General features: G+C 44.2%; 1 protein-coding gene across 1 annotated transcript in view; it reads right to left on the minus strand.

The window, feature by feature from the left end:
* Positions 1 to 1,799: 1,799 nt before the first annotated feature.
* Positions 1,800 to 22,063, minus strand: part of LOC119449700 (relaxin receptor 1) — a 147,792-nt gene continuing 127,528 nt past the window's right edge. Inside the window, exons 15-19 of the mRNA XM_037712939.2 lie at positions 20,196 to 20,625; positions 18,961 to 19,179; positions 14,563 to 14,764; positions 10,537 to 10,698; positions 1,800 to 7,992 (exon numbers count right to left, since the gene is read on the minus strand). Coding sequence (XP_037568867.2) covers positions 7,817 to 7,992; positions 10,537 to 10,698; positions 14,563 to 14,764; positions 18,961 to 19,179; positions 20,196 to 20,625 — 1,189 coding nt within the window. The 3' untranslated portion in view covers positions 1,800 to 7,816. The remainder of the gene's footprint in view (positions 7,993 to 10,536; positions 10,699 to 14,562; positions 14,765 to 18,960; positions 19,180 to 20,195; positions 20,626 to 22,063) is intronic.

A 22,063-nucleotide genomic window follows, 5' to 3' on the forward strand; every position in this document is an offset into this window, starting at 1 on the left:
ATGCGGCGCCTACCCATCCGTTTGCCGAGAATGCACTGAAAAGAGGACCCGACGCAACGCGCGAGAGGCCGTTCCCTTCCCTTGCCCTTCCCTAAGCGCACGCCCGCTCCTGATTGGGTGCTCCCGTCACGTCTTACGGGCGCGCGCCGCACGTGTTTTACTAGCGTTATTTCTTAACCTTTTCCGCCGTTTTCCTTCGCCTGCGGGAGACTTGCGCGAGGCGGGTTTTGTGAGGTCACACCTTCAACGGCACCGACACTTGTGAGGCAATACAAGCTTCGCTTGAGAAACACAGAATAAATTCGAAAGGAAAAACGTTGGCAGTAGGGAGTTTCGAAACTGCGACCGCACGCTCAAAAGCCGAGTGCCTTACCCACTGGGTTAAACCAGCACCTTCTAGGTAACTGGTATGTGCACTGTTCTTTATGATATCATGCTACTTGAACCGAAATTTCCATTGCCAAGCTCGGATGTGACAAAAGCGGGGACGTCAAAACCAGCGCGGATTACTCAGCAGCGTCCCCATCAGAATCTATGTCAGTCGAGCAAGGTAGCATGACATCACAGATCGAAGTGCACCGGCCTAGTGCTATCTACTGCGTCTGAACTCGCTCGCTTGCCGGCGAGGAGTTCATAACTCGAAGGACCGCTCAGCAGCGTTCAATTGGACATTAAGGCTTTCGCATTCACAACTCACAAGAAGCACTTAGATGTCATCGGATTCTTTTTTTTTTTTTCAAAATGTTGAATCACCAACTAGGCCAGTTGATGAGCTTGTTGGACTTCAGATGATTCGGCTCATTTATGCAATCTTTGCATTTTCCTATTTGTTTTTAAAGCGAAGCTTTATATGTCTAGGTGAAACCGTATATGGCTAGGCGAAACTGCCTGTGTACAGAAAACGATCAGCATCAGCATTGGCTCGAGCATCGTCGTCTTCCTCCGCAGCTGGCTCGTTGGCGCCCCTGGGTTTGCGCTCGTGCTCGTGCTCGGCACGCGCTCGTGCCACTGCTCCCGCGTTCGTCGTCGTCGTCTGCTTACACAGCTGACTGCGTTGCCGCTAATCATTCCTGCGTAGAATTTCACTTCTCTTCTGTCGTCGTAATGGGGAGGCCGCATTTACGGAGGTATGAGCAATTGCTTACGGGGGTATGAGCCATTCATTGTCTTAAGTAATGGACAAATTTAATTTAGAAGCAATTTAATTTCGAAGAATCGCAAGCGGCAATGGCGGGCGAATGCTGCTAACCACGCCGCCGAGCAAATTCGAGACATCCAACGCAAGCAGCGGACTGCGGGCATACCGTCAGTGACGTCGTTCTCTGCGCCGCAGCCGAACGTGTTTGCAACCTCATAATTGAGAAATACTTTGATGAACCCTCGGGATTAACCCAGTGATAAACACCGGGGCCGCACGTTTGAACTTCGCTGTTCCAACTGTGCTAAAATATGGCAGGAACACCCATACAGACAGCGTTGCTGTTTCCCAATTTGTTTTCTGTACTTGCATTTATATATAAAATAACTTGCTCCCATAGTTCCTTCTATCAACTAAAATAAATTTCTGCACTGTGCACGTGAAATTGGCTACGAAAGTTCGTTTCTTTTCCGTATATGCCGCCGCAGTGTGCAGAAATGCTACTTTACTAAGTCTGCTCGATATATTGCCAATAATAAGGAGACGAAGGCACGGCACCGAATACAGCAACATATTGGGCACTTAAGAGCGGCCTCTTGTTCATTGCAAGCACCAATGGCCTAATTCATGAAGAGCAAAGCAATACCATCACATGAGTAACGCACCCTGTACGTGTTACAGATAATTTATTACGCACTTGTACAAAACGAAACGAAATGAAAGTAAAATACAGATGTCAGAAATGTGTGTACATACATGGTGGAAAGAACTTCCTCATATTTTAAAAGGAAGCTTTCCTGTTGATAAATATGCCCAGCATGTATACTCCCCTACAACCACTGCTACAAATAAATGTAGTTGTGTCTGGTGTGCTATCCACATTGTAACACTGCCTCATAGTTTAAATGTTGTGGCGTGATAGCGGAAATTCTCAGAACCGGTGAATGTAAATGCAGTTACACAACCTTGGGTACTACTATAGCAGTTTCTTGCTGAACTGTAAGATCTTAAAGATTTGTTGATTATCTCGATATTAACTTACATCGGCAGTTGTGTAGCGTCAGAGGGGTTTTTTCGCTTTGGCTAATGACATCACTTGTTATGCTCTCGTCTACCATTTTCGGTATACATGAACGCGCTGAAAGCTTCAGAACACGAATGAGTAGCGTATATTGAGCATGTCATGGTGACAAAAGATTGATGTACATCTGAGCTCGGCTCTAAATTATTTTACTGCTATGTTGTGGCTTCAGATAGAATGGTTGTACAAGCAACTGCCACAGTAGGATCTAGCTGTCCTACACGACTGCGCGATTTGTCTGCACGATTCCATACACACCTAAGCAGCACCAAATTTGATTCCGTTCAACATAATTAAACAACATTTAGTGAGTCCGGTCGGCCAACAGTGCTAACACTTCTGTTTAGTCCCTTGAGGCTAAATAGAAGCATTGTACACGATAAAAAAATTATACAACATTCGAGACTATAAAAGTCCTTGACAAATAGTCAGTAGTTGTTGACCTTAATTGCAGCCTCAAAACGCGAAAATGGCCTGCATTATCCACATTAACGCACAGCTTTCGATTGGACCCATCAATACATTCATAACTAGCGGTTGCACAAAAGTTTCATGGTGCACAACATCGCCACAAGAAGCAGTCGTTATGTACAGTTAGCACGTAATGGAGGAACGACACAACAGCACATCCATTGAACACGTGGTGCCAACGCGATTATTTTCAAGCTATATGGGATGCGAACACCGCAATGTCATTCCTCTAAATGTACAGCGCTACAGTATGCCCTGCCTCCTGCTTATATCTCACAATTCACGCCATTGGGCAATTTCAACAAGTACCACATGTTCGACCTTAAATAGCGAGTCGCTACCGGCATCGCATCGAACGATGACGTCCCTGTTTTGGCAGGTTGGGTTAACTTTGGGCAAATGTTGCATAATCATCGAGAATATCTTCAAAAATGTTTCGTTTCAACGCCGACATACCTGGCCTTTCGGCATTGCACAAAGACTCGATTTTTCAAGCACGAAGTTTCATATTTTTCATTCATCTATTGTTTATTTATGAATATAGGTCGCACTAAGAATGTTGCCCAACGCCACCACGGCAAACGCACGTGATGTCGTGAACTGCACTGATCCGCAGCACAACGGGTATGGTCTTAGACAAACTGGACAGGATAAATGCTTGAAAGTTTGAGCTTTAAGCTACTTCTGCAGATCTTCATGATTTCACACCAATTACGTAAGGGTGCCGCATGGGGGAGTGCTGAATCAGGTTGTGTACAATGGGTCCCCTTCGTTTGCTTACAATCTTTGATGTGAATTCCTTGGCAACGTCTTGCATTCGCTGTAGATCGTTCAATGTGTTTTTAGCTTCTTAGGGCTTAGTACATTGAAAAAAGGATGCATCTCGCAATGGGCTTTGTGGTTTCTGTTTTAATATGCTTATTACCGCAGCACAGGTGAGTCTACGCGAAGCGTTGTCTTTTTCAAGAAATGGTTGTGATTTCTTGACTACAAAGGTAGCAACCGTATGAACTAAAAAGTGGACATTACTAGCCCGGCGTTATTTGGTAAATTAGATCTAAGTGTATTGTTCCACGCAAAGACAATTAAGCATGGTAAGCACAGTCAAGAATACAGATATGTATTCTTGACTGTGCCTACCAGTGAGGAAACAATGCGGCTACGATCCCCAAATGGCCATTTCATTTCACGCCAAAATTTCGCTCTAAATATACATAGACCAATTAGGTATAAGTACGCGACCACATTTGTGGTATAGTTAATCCCCTCGGTATGAATACCTGCTGGTATCTAGGTGTTTACGGGCTGAAGTGGGTCATCTAGGCGGTGGCACCAGCTTGGATGGCTGAAAATATGTACAGAGAATCCAATGATGGACATAGATAATGCATAAATTACCGATGACAGTCAAGTTAGTTCATTTCACACGTAAAACGTGGGGCAATAATGGCTAGCTATGAAAGAGACCGACGAAGGAGGGAACGGTCTATACCACACAGCGTGGCTGTTTAACGATATAGCACTGACGAACATTAAGACGTGTTTACAGTACAGGTCATATATGCACTTGTAAAACCCGTGGGGTGGACGTGTGGAGTCAATACCCTGTCAAGAATAGTGAATATGGCTGTATAAAGTTATGCACAATTGTGATCGTGGATGGTAACGTCATTGATGCCATAGGAGCCAGGCATACTTCTACAACGCTGGAAAATGATGGCAGGCCTTCAATGTTCGAGCCAGGGGAATGTCGCCTTACGGCTCAACTAATTTGAAACCATTCGCCTGAAAGAATTAGTTGCAACTTAGTCAACGCACATGATATTTAGGCAACCAAGGCCATTAATTCTCAAAATTAAGCAATGTGGCCGGATACATTTCATGTATGTAACTAGCACATGTTGAATAACAACTTGTTGGCTATTCAACCACAGCCGTCGTTATCAACATGAAAGCATCTTATTTCAGGGTTAGTCAAGTTGGCTTAAACAATTTTTGTACTGAAACCATTTACAGCGCGAAACGACAAGAACACACGATACACGGACAAGCGCTGTCCGTGCATCTTTTCTATGAGTTCTTGTCGTTTCGCGCTGTGAATAGGTTTCAGTATGAAATATCAACATGCCCAGCGTACCGTCCTTTTAAAGAAGTTTGCTGTAAATTCTGCTTACCATAAAACAGAACACACTAAAGCTTGCTTACCTTCTACATACAATAGCGTTAAAAGATTGCAAGCTGTTCATTAGTACATTGAGAACTAATACCCAAGCTATTAAATTCTGAGAACGATTTACGAGCGCAACATTCCATAGACAAGCGCAGCACTAAAATGTATGCAAATTTCTGATTTCTTCTTTGTAACACATTTCACACTTCTGCGCAATGTTAAGCCGAGAGTCCCGGTGATCTTGCTGTGCACAACGTTATTTTCGAGGCTATGCTATTTTACTCTAAGGTCACCCAAATGGTCTACTCTGAGATCAGCTTCGTCTTATAATAATGAATGAAAAAGGCAGTATGGGAAAACGTGAGATCGCATAACGCTTCCGTGAATTAGACTGATGTGCATGATGTATAACCCCTACATACCTGTAGGCTATCTATTGCAGCTTTCTTCCCCCCATCTCTGTGAGCATCATCAAATTAGATCTGACAGAGCTGCCTGTTGGTTTGCAAGAGGCATTTTCTAGCATTCTCTTCGCTTGGTGCGAGAAACATATGAAAAGATTTCGACTACATCTCCTTTCAGTGACATCAGGCAAGCGTGGTTCAAACAATTCGGCTACATATCAGCGGCCCACAGAGCATACTGTATACACATATTCACGACATGCTCCCCTTGCTGACATACACAGTGAACAATCGAAGGAGATCCAGAACAAGAACTTAATGGTTCTGTAGTGCTGCTGCAGATCCCATGTTTACAACCTATAGTCACGCGCTGCATACTACGCGTTGTGATGGCAAGCGACGCTTGGCAATAATGTTCGCTTGGCCCACCTTCACGAAACCAGCAAGCACGCCAAATTCCGTAATTGCTGAGTAGCGTGAGCATAGAGAAAGCAAAACACCATGCGTGTTTTGCCACATTGAAAAGAAAAACAAAAACATGGTCTTTGTCATCGACGTGGTAAGTAGCAGCAAATTCTGAGAGCGCTTTCGTCTTAAGACACCTTGAACGAAGCGAAATATACACTACAATATAAGGAACACATATGAAAGCACCAGCGGTAGTTAATTATATTACAGTTCACTTTCACTTCAATGGAAAAGTTTTGTTCACGTGCACTTTACGAACTAGACAAACTCCTGGAGACATTTGTTTTACGAATGGTGATCCTCGAACAGACATGCCTCTGTGGTGTACAAAGTTACGGAAGCTTAGATAATGCAACCTCATCCTTTCTATGTACAGGGTGTCCCAGCTAACTTTAGCCAAGCTCTTAAAAATAAAACATAGTCCTATACGAGGACACAGCCAATGGTATTCTGTCAGCAGTGACGGTACCGCACCAGGAGGATTTTTAAAAATAATCGACCTATAAATAATTACATGAGAGTAATTAACAAACACTTTATTACTTAATTTTGGGTGAGAATCTGACAGAAAATTATTAATTATGTATTAGAACACCCGATTCAGTTGTTTTCAGTGTGCTATGTCGCATAATAATTTTTGCGCGTTATAAAGAAAACGCGCGAAATATCAAAATAGCCGCATGATTACGCGTCCGCTCGCCGCGACACCCGCGGTCCCAGGCGTTACTCGGAAGAATTCATTCTGATCAATGCCTCGCTCGGCGGCCACGTGCAAGGTGCGAGGCATCGGTAATGGCCGTGGTCACCGCGAAGTGCCAGCTGCCTTTTCCGCGAGTAGCGCGAAGCCAATGCAGTGCGCAACGGCATTGAGGAGGAGGACAAAGGCATTGAGCGGAGTTAATTCTTCAGAGTAACGCCTGGGGACTGCTGGTGTCACTGCGCGCGGACGCGTAATCATGCGGCTATTTTCATATTTTGAGCGTTTTCTTTATAACGCGGAAAAGATAATTACGCGATACAGCACCCTGAAAAAACGGAATAAGCTTTTTTAAAACACAATTATCACTTTCATATCAAACTTGGCGCCCCCAATTCAGTAAATAAGTTCATTATTAGGCTCGTCTAAATTATGATAGTTCAATTATGAAAAAACAATCCTCCTAGTGAGGTACGTCACTGCTGACAGAATACCATTGGTCGCGTCCTCGTATATTCTACGTTTTATTTTTAAGAGCTTGGCTAACGTTAGCTGGGATACCCTGTACAAGTATTCCATAAGCTCGACCACTCGGCGGTTCACGTGTTTCTCAATAATTTTGATAGCAAAATGAACATAGTCATTGCTCTTGCTCGCTAAATGAGCATCAATATATCAATTTAAGCCGTGTGTAGCATCTAGCATACATTTGGCGCCATTAAAGATGTTCATTAAATAGTGCCGCCTCGTCAGCGACATGTTCTCATCTTGCAAAGTGCTCAGACGACCACGCGAAACATAGAAGACAAGCAACAATGATGCAACGGCGTACTCTTGTGACTAAGAAGCAGCGCGCACCCAGCCTGGTACAGATCATTCTTGTCTTCGCAGAGCCCGTCTTGAGGGCATGAACAGTGCATTGCTTTGTCAATGCATTTGTCACTCCCGGAGTCTTCGTAAAACTTGCATTCTTTTACAACCACTTGTGCCGTGAGGCCCACATTTTTCTAACGAATAGTTTTCCCGAAAATTCGAACTCACGGACGCTCGCTGTGACTTGATAGCTTGAGCGCCTAATAAGGCCCATCCAAAGCCAGCGACACATCGTCTCGAGTTAAGCGTTGAACGACCTCTTCGGTCTTTGCTAATACACTTCTTAGCGACTATGCAAATGAACACAACATCCTCTGTCTTCTCAGCTAAGCTGCACCACCCTGGACGTGAAAGAGTCCCGAGCTTGTGTGCGCACGTAGCTGTCCGCCGCTGGCACAGTCTAGACCCTTTACCGTCGTCTCACGTATTGTGTAGACGCGGGAGGAGGGAGGACAACGTATGTGTCATGACATCAGTTGACAACCGCGCTGTTTCACAGGCGCAGTTCAGCCCTTCACAGAACTGTGTCGTCGGCCTCGGAAGACTCGGAAAGCTCGTGTATGGCGGCGATTGACTGGCGAGCCATGGGATGGTACGAGCCACCAGCCGAAGTGCAGTCCGTTGATGCGGAGGCTATGTCGGTGCCGGTCAAGCTCTGAGTGGCTACTGACGACCGGGGAGTCCTATTACCTGCGAGGGAAAAAACGAGTACTCATCATCACCACACCCAGTTAGCCGTAACTGTAAGAGAAAACAGTGCTAACAGAAAGCTGCGCCGATGTGCGACCTTCTCCTAATTGATAAACAGTGGGCGGACAAGGGAAAGCTGAGCCCAGAGCAAGAACGTCAAGAAAACTTGTCTTCGTCAGGGCGACAGGCGCAGGTCGTTGTCATGAGTCATGACAAGTCTCCTTGTCAAAACATTGCCGGCAGGTTGAGCATTCCCTTTCGACAATTGTTGATCAATTCAATTTTCCATCGTCCTGGGAATCTTTTGTCTTCTTTAGGCTTCTCGTCATTAGGACATGGGCCTAATTCACAGAGGTTTCCTATTGTCGGCCTTCCTTCGCTAATAGTAGGTCATAATGATTGATTGACTGGTATTTGCTCTTATAGAACATTCTAAAGCAAATAAAAAGCATTTTTTTCTGAATACGTGCTTTGGTGTCCTCGCTCGGAACACTATAGAAATGACTTTACTCTATGGAAGTGCCTACATACGAAAAGGTGTGAAGTGGCTAATAAATCTGGGCACGAGCGTATTCCCAAAAATTTCATCGCTACAACTGTTCGTAAGAGGAAATTTCAGCCAACCCTGATGCTGTACATATAATTATCGAAGGCGGTCGGCCAATGGCAAATAACACTTACGAACGGAGAGCTTTATGAGTTCGACTCTGAATCCTACGTTTGATAATATGATAAACACTCAGTTTTAGTGACTTGTTACCTCTTCTTCCTCCTTAAAAAAAAAAGTGGATATCTCAATCCCCCCCCCCCCCTCCCATCCCCCCGGTACAGGATTTAAACGCTGTAGCGCACAAGGCATATCCACGGTGTAGGTGTTCCGAGATGAGTACCAGCTCTGAAATACCACTCCACAAACTTCAGGCGAAATGTGTTGCTGTTCCACCTATGATGTCCCAGATAGACATTCTCAGGCGCTATCGGCATAACAATGTTGAAAACAAATAGATAACATGGCAGACTTCACAGATTAATATCGCAAAAGTAGTGATAGTCTCAGTATTTATACTAACTAGACATGCCTGAATTAAGCACTTGCCGGCTTTACTTCCACTACTTCCGCAAGTGCACCACGTTGCATAAAGTGACCATTTAATAGCCTCATTAGAAAATTTTAAGAGTTAATAGTTAATCAGCGATATAGCATCATAGTATATGTACGCTGGCACAAAAAGTTTACCGTCTAAAAAATATTTACCTGTACTTTGCTATTACAGCGCATTACCTAAATTTTTCGGTAAATCTCAAGTTCTCGTATTGGTAATCTTGGTGCAATTATTAAACCTATAATAATGCGAACGCATTATATGCCCCATTTCGCAAAAATCCGACGGCGCCGTGCCCAAAACAGGGCACCAAAAATGGCCGATATCGCAAAACCACGTCAAGAAATGCTCGGATTGACGTCAAATTTCTCAGTGTCTAACACAACCCGGCATCGTGTCTTCCTTATATGCAAAAGCTCACGCAACACTTTTGATGGTGTGCAGGCCATCATCGTCATTGTCTTCTATCACGTGCTAACGATCCTTCAATACAAAATAGCACCGCTGCGCTCCGCGTATTCATTTCTTGGCCAATCCCCCATAGTGGGTAGGAGCCACATGCATGACAGGAAACAACCAGAACACTCTCGACGCCAAATCATGATTGTATAAAATGTGGTGTACCACCATCATCACGTCTCAAAAGGAACGCCGCGCAAGTTTACAACGTGCCCGACGACATGCGGATGAATAACTAAGCGATAACATTTCACCAAAGCGACTACAACGCTTTCGCAGCACGCCATGATATCTTAGTGGCTATGGTGTTGGGCTGCTAAGCACGAGGTCGTGGGGTCCAATTCCAGCCACGGCGGCCGCATTTCGATGGGGGCGAAATGCGAAAACGCCCGTGTGCTTAGATTTAGGTACACGTTAAAGAACCTCAGGTGGTCCAAATTATTTCGGAGTCCCACACTACGGCGTGCCTCATAATCAGATCGTAGTTTTGGCATGTAAAACTACATAATTTAATCAATGCTTTCGCATTCCCACATGTAAGCAGTAATAAATGTCTGTCATTTGTTTTTGTATTTCGCTGTAGGTTGAACGTTATTAAGATAATACAACAAGTGTTTTTTTTTTGCATATTTTATTCAGACCTAATATGAAACCTTAATTTGGTTCTAAAATATCAACGTTGCTGAGCACGAGGTCGCGGGATCAAACCCGGCTTCGGCGGCCTCATTTCGATGGGGGCGAAATGCGAAAACACCCTTGTACTTAGATTTAGGTGCACGTTAAAGAACCCCAGGTTGTCCAAATTTCCGGAGTCCCACAATACGACGTGTCTCATAATCAGATCGTGGTTTTGGCACGTAAAACCCCATAATGTTTTTAAATATCAACGTATAATTTTCACTAGTTCATGCAAAGTGCAGCCATTAAATGCGGCACGGAATAAATAGCGAGAAAATGCGGCAAGGAACAGATTTCTACCTACTGGTCAACATGCACTCGATTTGCTTGTGGCATTTGAGGATACGCTGGGAGAACTTCTCGATGCGGCGTCTCAGCTCCGTCGGCGCGGCAAGCGTGTAGATGACCGGGTTCAGAGCGCTGTTGATTGGCAGGATGAACACGACAACCCATGCGTAGACGTTCTCTGCAATGAACACGACAACTTTCCCTCAGTGATACAGCTATGCGACGGTGTTGAATTAGATATGTGCACTACTGCATTATAATTAACATCACCTGCTTGTATGCGAAGAAAGGAAGTTATTAGTTTTTAGACATATGGTGTTAAGAAAATTGTCTTTTCGTATCAACAATGGTTTTGACTTAGCTAGTTGGTTCATGATTACGGCAGCGTATAGACTAAATTTACGGACAGGATAAAAGAAGAGGCAACACCATACATGGCTGATCCGCGTGTCGTACTGCCTCTTTTTGGCTTGTAAGTTTAGGGTGTATGCTACAGTATTTCTTTCAATTCCCAAGTAACAGATGAAACAGTTCCGAACAGCTTATTAATATACGTTAAGAAATTGGCAGAGTTTATCAATCCGGATAGTGTGAACGTTGGTGTTTAGTATACGCAGGACTAGCAAGTGTTTTACGTATCCCAACGCCGGAAAGCAGAACAAATTTACCTTTAGGTTTTTAGCTACAAATTAACTAGCAGCCCTCTGATGCAGGCTGTAAACGCGAGCACCAACAATATGCGCATGCCAGCCCATTCCTCTATGCTAGCTCCGTTAGACCTTGACGTCACAAATATTCTGTACGTGTTTGACTTCTGGGCCTTTGTGCTTCAATACCAAAGGGAACGCTTACGACTCCTTTTGCTGAATTAACTGATCTTCCGACGTTCAACTGTACCTTCGAGAGTTTTCTAACTTTTCAATGAAATACGTTCGCTCTAACCGGGCACAGGCAGAGTGAACGTACTCAACGGAAAATTTGGTGAAGCTTGAAAATGTAGCTAAATATGCAGGAAAGCGGTTACACCTCGATAAATTAGTTGCTAGCACTAAATTTTCTTTAAGATCGTAGAAGATACAAGAGCAACGCCAGGAGACAGCGCGGCGGCCTGAGAACTCTGCGCTTCGACTTCAACTTCTTCTCTTCGTGCTGTTCATGTTTAAGAATCTCCACAGGCTGAAACACCTGCGCATATCACAACTCAAACCCTGCCGATGCCCGATGCATGTCTGAAATTTCTTAGAAAGTCCCTATGGGTCATTCTCTGCGTGTAAAATTGGACACTACGCCTTGCCCTTTGAACAGTCGTGGGGAAATGGCTGCTGATTTATTGTAAACTCGGTCGAGCGCACATTTCCTACGTGTTCATGCAGATTGAAGCTGTAGTGATTGGGAGCCATGTAGTTCGGTGTTACCGTTTAAAGTGGATATTGCGTGCTATCCAATGTATATGGGCGCAGAGACAATACCGGCTTCATGCACCATTCATTCATTCATTCATTCATTCATTTTATTTCGGCATTATGGTGCATGTACAAAATGCTGGGGGTACAGACTAAAGGCCAAAAAGGACTTGACGGGGTCTGTACCCAATAATTGTACTTTGACAGGCGCAACAGGAAATGTTCGTAAGCGACAAGCACACAATGAAAAAAAAAACTATACTTGTGAAATATAAAACTTAAAGTCTTGAAATTAACACTAAAAGGAAATACTTTACTTTTCTGCATGACATCAAAATTTATCAAAACTTGGAGCAACTTTCCAGTACAATATCAAAACTTAGTAGCAGCACTACAGAAAACAATGCTGGTTGTTTAAAACAGTAGCCAATGTATATGCGATCATTTGTCGGCCATAGTTAGTACGGGTCCGTGGGGAAGACCAAAAAGTGATTTCGCACGTGTCATAAACATGCACTCTTTCAGTCAAATTAACAAGTTTTGTCAAGTACAGGTTATTTGTTTTAATGCCTTGTTTGTAGCGTATCATTAGTGAAGAATCGTACAAGTCGACAACAGGTATTACGTTTAGATTTTTACAGATGTGTGTACAGATCAAACGGACAGCCGTTTTCTGTAATCTAGAAAGCCTCAGAATGTTGGAAGTTGTTGTGGTTCCCCAGACAAGGTAGCAATTATCACAGTTTTGAAAGGAAGAGTGAATTATGCAACAACAGTTTAACTTTCTCAGGCAAAAGAAAACTTGTGCGCGATAATATACGAACAGTGCGAGAAAGGCTGGAACAAACAGAATCAGACTGCAAATTCCAGTACATGTTTTCATTAAAAAGTATACCAAGGCATTTCACAGCCGGAACCACCTCAATTTTTTGTGTACCAAGAAAAAGCGCTAAATCAAAGTTGACTGTTTTTAGTTCTAAATAAAACCGCTTTTGTTTTAGATGTACTTATAGTTAGCGAGTTGCTCAAACTCCAGGTATGCAATGTCGCGAGTACGTTATTTGCTGTGGTTTGAATTTCCAATAAATCTGATCCTAAAAAAACTAGTATCGTCAGCATAAGCTATAAATTGGGTATTTTCGTCTATTCTTACTACGTCATTAATATATACCTTAAAAAGTAGAGGCCCTAGGATGCTTCCCTGTCGTACTCCGCTGTTTAAGAATCGAAAGCTTGATTTGTAGTCATTCAGTTGAACCTGCTACTGGCGATGGCTCAAGTAGCTTTGGTTGAGTGTGAAAAATGCTCCACGGAATCCGTAATGCTCTAGCTTTTTTAGAAGTGTGCTATGATTAATCCGATCAAAGGCGTTCGAATAGTCGATAAATATTACAACTATGTAAAGTTGACGCTCGAAACCGTCTAATATGATTTCTTTTTGAAGAAGTAACACGGATTCCGTAGATAGTTTAGTACTAACACCAAATTGAAACGACGCTATGACTTTATGGTGACTCAAGACTATTCATCCCCCCCACCTTATGTGTATCAACTTTTCAATAACTTTGGAAAAAAAGAGGCAGTGTGGAAATAGGTCTGTAGTTTGATACATTATTTTTGTCACCGCCTTTGAAAATAACGGTAACTTTAGCAACTTGTAGCTGTATGGGAAACCGCCAGAAGAAAAAAATAGATTGATCACATGTGTTAGGGCTGGGGCAATAATGTCAAGCACGTACTTGAGGGGTCGAACTTGGAGATCATCAGGGTCGGCGCAGTAGCTATTTTTGAGGGATAAGAACACTGCTACAACTTCTGGCTTGAAAACGGGAAACAAATACGCAGATTCACGTGTTCTCGAAGGCATAAATTCCATGCAGTAAATATGCGCACTGCTTGCTACAGAGACAAATTTTTTTTAATGTCTGCTATCTTACGACCAGTGAAAGTATCATTATCTAATTTGATCCAGTGGGACCAGTGTTATCTTTAGAATAACCTTTTAGGAAAGAATTCAGCCTTTTCCAGACATGTTCCGGTTTTCCAGATACTTCGCGATTAAATAAGTTGTAAAAGTATCGTTCTTTTTGTCTGCGCAAAAGGCTATTTGTTTGATTCCGATGTTTCTTAAACGCTTCGAAATCGGAGGCGATTTTTGTCCTAAGGAACATTTGAAACAGTGCATTTTATGTCTGATAGCTTTCAAGCATTCCATTTCAAGCATTCGTCGCCGAGGAACGTAGTGCAGGCACTGCTGTGCTGCTTGGGATGCAGTGGCCACGTGCTTGTATCTTTTAATGTCAATTATGTTTTTTTCCCCTTCAGAATATGTTCCAATGGTGTTTTTGTATCCATTCCTATTTGTCCATACATTTTCACGACCCCGCACTGTCGAAACACAAGCGGCATAGATCCTTCTTTTGTAATGTCACTGCCTGATTTATTATCTCTGTTTGTCTCTGATTTGATTTCTCTGTGTTACTTAAACGAGGGCTGAAAAATATAGTTTCAGCTATTGCTGCCATACATCGTTCGTGTGTTTTTTATATCGCCAATACAGAGCGGAAATCAGGTCCTCGACTTTCCTGCAGACATGTTCGCTAGGACCAAGAGAGTGTCACGTGAATCATCCAGCTCACCTGAGATACGCACTTCGCAGAGGGCCAGTATCTTTATGATCACGATGGGTATCCAGCAGAGGCAGTCTGTGAGCACAATGAAGAAAAACCGCAGCGCGAGCACGACGTCCTCTTGTTTTTTCATGGTGACAGGACGCGCGCGCTGCCTGTCTTCTCTGATGATCGAGAACATTGACAGGTATAGGCCCATGATAAGCACCATCTGCGCACGATGAGGTAAAAAAAAAAAGCCGCGAAACGGGTTAGATGGGACAAACAGCATACGCGCACGCGCGGCTTTGTAACTTGTTGCAAAATGGAACAATAGTAGCTACAATAAAGAAAAAAAAAACGATGTATAAACGTAAGCGGGTAGGTTAGCTCACATAAAACATGGAATGCAGACAGCACGTTAGAAGTCATAACACGTATAACTCTCCGTAACAGTATGCAACAAGTCGTAGATGCAGTTAACCTCCCATACATAAAACAAGTCGTAGACTTTTGTGACCTACTTATTCTTTTATCACACGCCGCAATCTTATAGGCGCGCTTCCTACACTTGTAGGTGGCACGTACCATCAGCACCAGTGCCACATAAACTTCTTTTCACGCCTCGTGTTAATAAATTGGCACCCTTATACAGAAGACTTTCTTCTCACCAGATCGAGGACGTTCCACTACGTCTGTAACGTTTTAGCCAAATATGCAGCCGAGCTGCGAACTTAGTGGCAGACGCAGTTAAGCCACGCTATCCATCTTATTGAATGCGTGGAAGCAAACAGTGAATATATGAAAATCAAAAGCCAGCTTGCTTCATTTGTTGTAAGAAATATCATGGAGAACGTCAAGAAAACAAGCTGTATAAACACGCTGCAGCTACTCTTTTTGCACACAGCGAAGCGGGCCAGGCACTCATCAGCATTACAAAGGAATCTTTTTAACTTTATAAGAAACTTCCGTTTTCGGAGTCACCCCCTTGGAATGCGCTCAGTGTAATTTGTTGGGAGCTTGGAAAAGTAGGTTTGGAACGATACTACTTTATCAAAACTACCAGACCGGAATATTTAAATGGGAGCAGAACGCACCAGTGACGTCGCAGATGACCCGGAATGCCTAAACTCACCAAGCCGCTCGCCATAGCGTTGGCAATGCTTTCGGCCAACTTCTGGTCGTTTAACGTTGTGGATGCAGCCATCGGAATAACAGCTCACTGCTAACACTTCCTGCTTGCTTATTTTAGCAGCGCGATTCGTTGTATATATATTAGCATGTATGTTTACTTACGGCACTATGCTGTTGCAAGTCTACTGCCGCATTCATTTTTTCACTTATGATCCCAAGTGTTACGAACTGCAGTGTCCTTTTCTTGCTTTATGCTCACCTCGTCACATTCTGTTACTGCACCTTTATACTCACTTCCCCATGAAAAAAGTGATGAGGTCGTTTGAGTTTCTGGCACTATTTTTACATGTCAGCCATAAATTATAAGTCAGTCATTCAAAATTTCTCACATTGAATTTTTTTGTTTCCCGAATAATCCTCTGCGTTTCATATATAACTAAAGCCACACGCTAACTTGGTTACATAACATGGTCGGGAGTTAAAATCGATGGTGGATTTCTTTATGCTTCCATTCAAGTCGTTTTCATTCGACTGTTGCAATGCACAAATACTTTATTAATCGCTCAATTTGACAAATCCTCCATCATGCGTTCGCAAAATTGCACAATTGACAATGTGCACCTGTAGTACTGGGCCGTCGAGTTGTTCGATGATTCAGACCAGCTGACACCAGCTGTTTTCAGTCTTGTATACTCGCTCCCGCTGCGAAGCAAATATTTCTGTACCGCTTATGGTTGGGAGTGGCGTGCGACTCTTGGCGATGGGAGAAAATCATTCTCTGTAGTGTACCTTTCCTCGACGGGACTACCAAAATCTGTCTGCAAACCGCGTTAAACCTGCTCGATTACAGAATCTTTTCTGAGTCTGCAAGATTTGGACTGCGGCCACGTTAGTCGCTGGCCCAAAAGCTATTTGGGCAGTAGTGCACCTTATGAAATAAAATCACCGACCTCAGCGGCCATTTGTAGTCCTGGTGTGTCCTCTTTTGTGCGTACAGTGTTCATTCTCTCTCTCTTTATTTTGGGCCCTTTTTTCATGCAGCCGGTATATAAGAGCAAACCTGACGCTCCAATGGTTGGCATTACTGCCTTTCCTCTCCTTGCTTTCTGTATTTCTCTCTCTCTCTCTCTCTCTCTCTCTCTCCATAATTTTCTCTCTCTTTTCTTTTGCTAGTCTTTTTTTTTACCATGTCATAGAGATGTCAAAGAACAAGGGATAACTACGATTTTGCAAACGGTGACTGTATGTTCCTTAAGAGATATTTCCTTCCAAGTCCGCGGATTAAGAGTTAAGCTGAAAGAAAATAGATGTAAGTTAGAAGCAGATCGGGTTTCATTTCAGACACGATGTTGCTTTTCACTTCTGTGCTATTATGAAAAAACAGGACAGGAAAACAAACTTGCAGGACGACTTTTCCAAATCCAACCGTCCATGGTAAAAGCATCATCATGTCCTCCCACTTTACACCGCTAGAGCTGAACCGAAGCTAACGTAATCTGAAGGCGTACGACCTCACCAAATACTTTCCTACTGCAAGGAAATGAGAGTCAACATTGGAGACGAGCACGTATTCTGCTTTTAGCATAAAGTTAGCTTTCGATCTCTGTGATTGCCGGCGAGTTTCTAAGAGGAAACTTGAGATTGATATTTGCGCCTCCACAACATCGCGCCAGTCCAAGTCCGAGTTTCTGTGCCATTGGGTACCGTGGCCTCGCATATTCTGTCGCGTCTATGGAAAGTTTCGACGCACGCCGCCTTTTGATTAAAATTCATTCTTAAGTACAGCTAACAGCGGTAACAAGGGATGCAGAAAAAAGACACATATAACAATTCACACACACACACACACACACACACACACACACACACACACACACACACACACACACACACACACACACACACACACACACACACACACACACACACACACACACACACACACACACACACACACACACACACACACACACACACACACACACACATATATATATATATATATATATATATATATATATATATATATAACATCTAACTGAAGCAATCTTAACCAGTAAGATTAGTACTCACCACAAAATCGCCTTCATTTGTGGCGCAGAGCAATGCTTTATGTTCACTTTTTGTTAGACATGTTGTCTGTCCTTAGCAATGAATACCAACCAACCGGTGTTTTTGCTACTTCCTTATTAAATAGCTTTAGCGTAGCGAGAACATTGCTAGTGTTGACAAGGGAGGGAGCACGCGATGACGTGCCAGAAAGCAGATGCGATGGTCGCGACGTCTAGTGGCATTGTGATCGACACAGCGCGCATTGTGCCCTCTTTTGGTCTGCAACTCTTCTGTTCTATAGGTATGATTCTACTGCTTGCGTCGTGTGTCGCTGCCTGTAAAATTTCTATGCGTTTTTGTGAAATAACTTTCAGTGCGTGTAAGCATGCAGCATAACTGCCCGCGTCTATGCCTTCTAATATTACGTTATATGCATATTACACTATACGCCTCTAGTATGACAAAACACTCTATTCTCTAAGATGCCCGACTCATCATTGTGAACATCCGGCTGCAGTACTGACGGTGCTATTCAAATTTGAGTACCAATGTGGTACTGAAGAGTTGTGAAGCAGCCCTTTTCAACGGAACTGGCTTACCACCGGGCGTTGGTGGAAGTCCATGACGCATGTATTCATTACGAGAATTCTGCGCTAGGGACAGTCGTCTTTGGCGCTCAGGGCATCCAGGAAAGTGCGAAAATATCGAACATAGCCGTGCAATGTGACACCGCTCTTAGACCAAGCGCATTTGCTGTCCACCAGTTCAAGCGCGAACATTTTTTCATGACGGGTTGGTTCTTCCATGTGTGGCTAGTTCAGAGTTTCGCTCAAGTACTCCTTGTACGTCCTCCTCCCCCTCACGCCCATCCCCCTCCCTAAAGAAAAAGTTCAAATTGATCGGCAGCGAAGAGGAAAACCTGCTGATAACACCGCGACTCCCTAGCGCGTTGCTGACACCTGAACATCGGTCAACAATGAGGGAAGGAGGAGAAAGGACGGAAAGATTTGCACCCAAGAAGTACAAAGCATCGCTTAAAAACAGCGCGAAAGAAAGTCTTGCCTACCTAAAAAGAAGGTTGATTTTTATGCCCGGCGAAAGAATACACAGGCAACCGCCTGTATATTCCATGTATGACGATGATGACTATGTATGACGATGATGACGATGATGATCTTAACGACAGTGGCACCTACCCACTCAGGGGGATTGGCCAAGGGTTTTCGTAAGTTATACACTCACGGCGAAAAAGTTGACGCCGAGGAAGACGAAGGCCGAGTACTCCCATCCGAGCATGAAGGGGTCGTCGATGTGGAGGGGGAAGCAGAGTCCGTTGCTGGAGTAGAAGGCGCGCTGCTGCGGCCACTTGACTACGGGGAACACGGCCAGCCCCAGGCCCAGCAGCCAGACGATCGCCAAGCAGTAGCGCGCCGCCGTCACCGTCACGGCGCGCACGTTCGTCTGTAACGGGGCGCACGGCGTCAATCCGTTAATGCAAAAACCAATGAATAATATTTTGTGCGAAGGGAATCGCTAAAGCGGTATGTAAAGGCAGTAGAAAACTTGTCAGGAAAGATTCTCAGTCAAGTTATCTGCTGTCTTTCCATTTCACTTTAGCGCTTCCCTTCGCACAAAATATTCCAGCAACTCACCGACCAATTTACAATCCTGACGTTTAATATATGAATCATGAATCCTTGTGACCCTGCTCTATAATAAACACAGTGGAAGTGAAACGGCTTGCGCAATCAAGAGGACAGACAAGGTCACGGGACGAAAAGCACGGAAAAATTCAACAAGTGGGAGAAAGCGTGGTAAGCACAGGCAGCGCTATTGTATTTATCTAATATGGCGAGACGTTTGCAGTACTGCAGTGGCGGGTGACAGCAATATCCATGGACGTGCGCTTTCATAAGCGGAATTTTTGGCTTCTTTATATTTTGACTCATCTTTCATTTCCTCAGTTTTTTTCCTTCAATATCTTCCTTCTGTACCACATACCACGTCATTTCGAGACATTGAAAGTGACTTGGGTCTTTACTTTTACCCATTATGGAAGAAAGACAGCTCAGATGTCATCACAAATTATTAACTACTGGCAAACCCTGCAGGCAGTGCCCGTAATGCATTTGCAGTGTGAGGCCTTGGACGGAGCGCAGCGCATATTTATTCTGGCTACGTCAACAGGTACCACGAGCGCCGGCGGACACCTGCGCGAGCACATGCAGCTCGAGTCCGCGCATCTCTGCCGCTACGACAGTGACGATGCCTTTACCATGGTGCAGCCGCTACAAAAGGCATCCCACCCACAAAAGGCATCCCACCCCTTTGCCATTTTATTCATATGGCCACTACCAAAGTCTCATCCTATACAAAGTGAAAATGAACATGTTAGGCAAGCAAACAAGCAGGCATGCGTTTGGCCCTTCGCGGGCCAAACCCTTGGTTGTTCCTCGGTCTATATATGGGCTGGTCACCTTGATGCAGCGGTAGCGCTCGACCGTGATGAGGGATAGGATGAGGACGGACACCTCACAGGAGACCATGGCGAGCAGGCCGCACAGCGTGCAGTGCCAGGAGGACATCCACTGGTGGGCGTGCTTGTTGTACTCGTCGCGGAACGCTACGTCGAGGGAGCCCACGGTGACGAGGTAGACGCCCATGAGGAAGTCCGCCACGGACAGGTTCCGGATGAAAAGCGAGAGTACGCGGTCCTCCTTCTTGGAGAGCAGGCGCCAGGCGAGCACGACGCTGTTGCCGGCGCACGTGGTCAGGGCGACCACCCAGACGGACAGCCGCAGCACGGGCCACACCAGCAGGTGCTCCGTGGACGAGAGACCGTCCGTCTTGGGCGCGCAGATGCGCACGTACGGCGCGTAGCTGCAGTACTGGAACTTCTTGAAGTAGCTGCACCGATATAGACGAGGCGCGCAAGTTTTCCAGGCGAGTGGGTCCTCGTTACGACTTCAAGTATACTTTTATTTATGCGTGGAAGGGTTGATATTTGTTTGAACATGTTTGTGCGTATTCTGCTATTTTCTATGGCTCTCCTGGACACGCATGCAAAACATTTATGTTTTCGTGCTCTGTGACTGGGTTCAGTGTTTTTATATGCTTTTCCTTATTTCATTTCCATACCGCTGCAGTGGATTCGGGTTTGCCACAAATTAGTGACTTGTGTAGAAGTACGTTTAGCGAGACGATAGTGGAATAAAAGTTACAATGGAAGTATGTAAGGTTCATTATTCGCTGGCAGCAATGTTTTCATAGCGCCAGCGATAGCGTACTCAACAAAAAGGCATTTTGCAATATTTTATTAAACTGCCTATATGACAGAATAATCATTGGCGATGTTTTGGCTGAACAAAGAACTAGCAAGCTCATGGACCATGCATTGTTAAACATTTCCTGAAGGCTTATACCTTCCTCACACGTTGAAGAGGCCTAACTTATGTCTGGATATTGCCGAATCTGCTGTGGTTCAATACAGTCCTTTGAATACCAATTATTAAGGAAATGCTGTTCGTTCGATCTCGCTTCTTGTTTCAATTACAGCTAAAAAAGAAAGTAGGAAGAGTATAGAAATGATCTGTGAGTTTGTCTGCCCTGTCCCACTAGGAACTTGATGGTAGCTCAGGGGAAAATGTCCGGGACACGTAGATTATGTGTGAATAGCAAGAGAGTTTGTACATATATGCTGGTTTTCACAGCTTAAACATGAAATTACAAATCTTGATTCAATTGTTTACACGGAGCTACATCTAAATTTATTGTACAGCAGACGAGATTCAAGTACTTCTGTTAAGCACTAGATACATTGCTGTAAACATGGGCCTGTTTTGTTCTAGAGGAATAGCGCATGCAGCATCATGGACAAACAAAGAAATGAAAAAAACACACACAGCACGTCAATTCTCTAAACACCCATGAACCCCAATATCCATCTTGGCACACTGGCTGTCTTGTTTAATGAAACTTCCGGATAATGCTTTCGAGCACTTCGCGTTGTTTCTTCTCGGTAAACAAAAACAATTTCTTTTCTTTCGGTGCTCCGCGAACGTAGATTTTGACACTGACGGCTAGGCGCCATATTTTTTGGCTCGAAACAAAAGGTGTAGGCTGTGCCACTGTATTAGCTGTCAGGTATCCACGACATGTATTGGGTGATCACTGCCTTGAAAAAAGAAGCGATGGCACCCGACCAAGGTGAAGAAACAATCAAAAGCTTGACGTCTCGCTCCCCACTTGGAAGCCTTGTTCACAATATAGGGTAAACATGGTGGGTGCGAGGTAATATGTGGTTCAGCACATGTCTTAGGGTGTGAGCATAGAACGGCTTAAGGTT

The sequence above is a fragment of the Dermacentor silvarum genome, chromosome 4 (genome assembly GCF_013339745.2).
Source record: "Dermacentor silvarum isolate Dsil-2018 chromosome 4, BIME_Dsil_1.4, whole genome shotgun sequence".
Lineage (NCBI taxonomy): Eukaryota > Metazoa > Arthropoda > Arachnida > Ixodida > Ixodidae > Dermacentor > Dermacentor silvarum.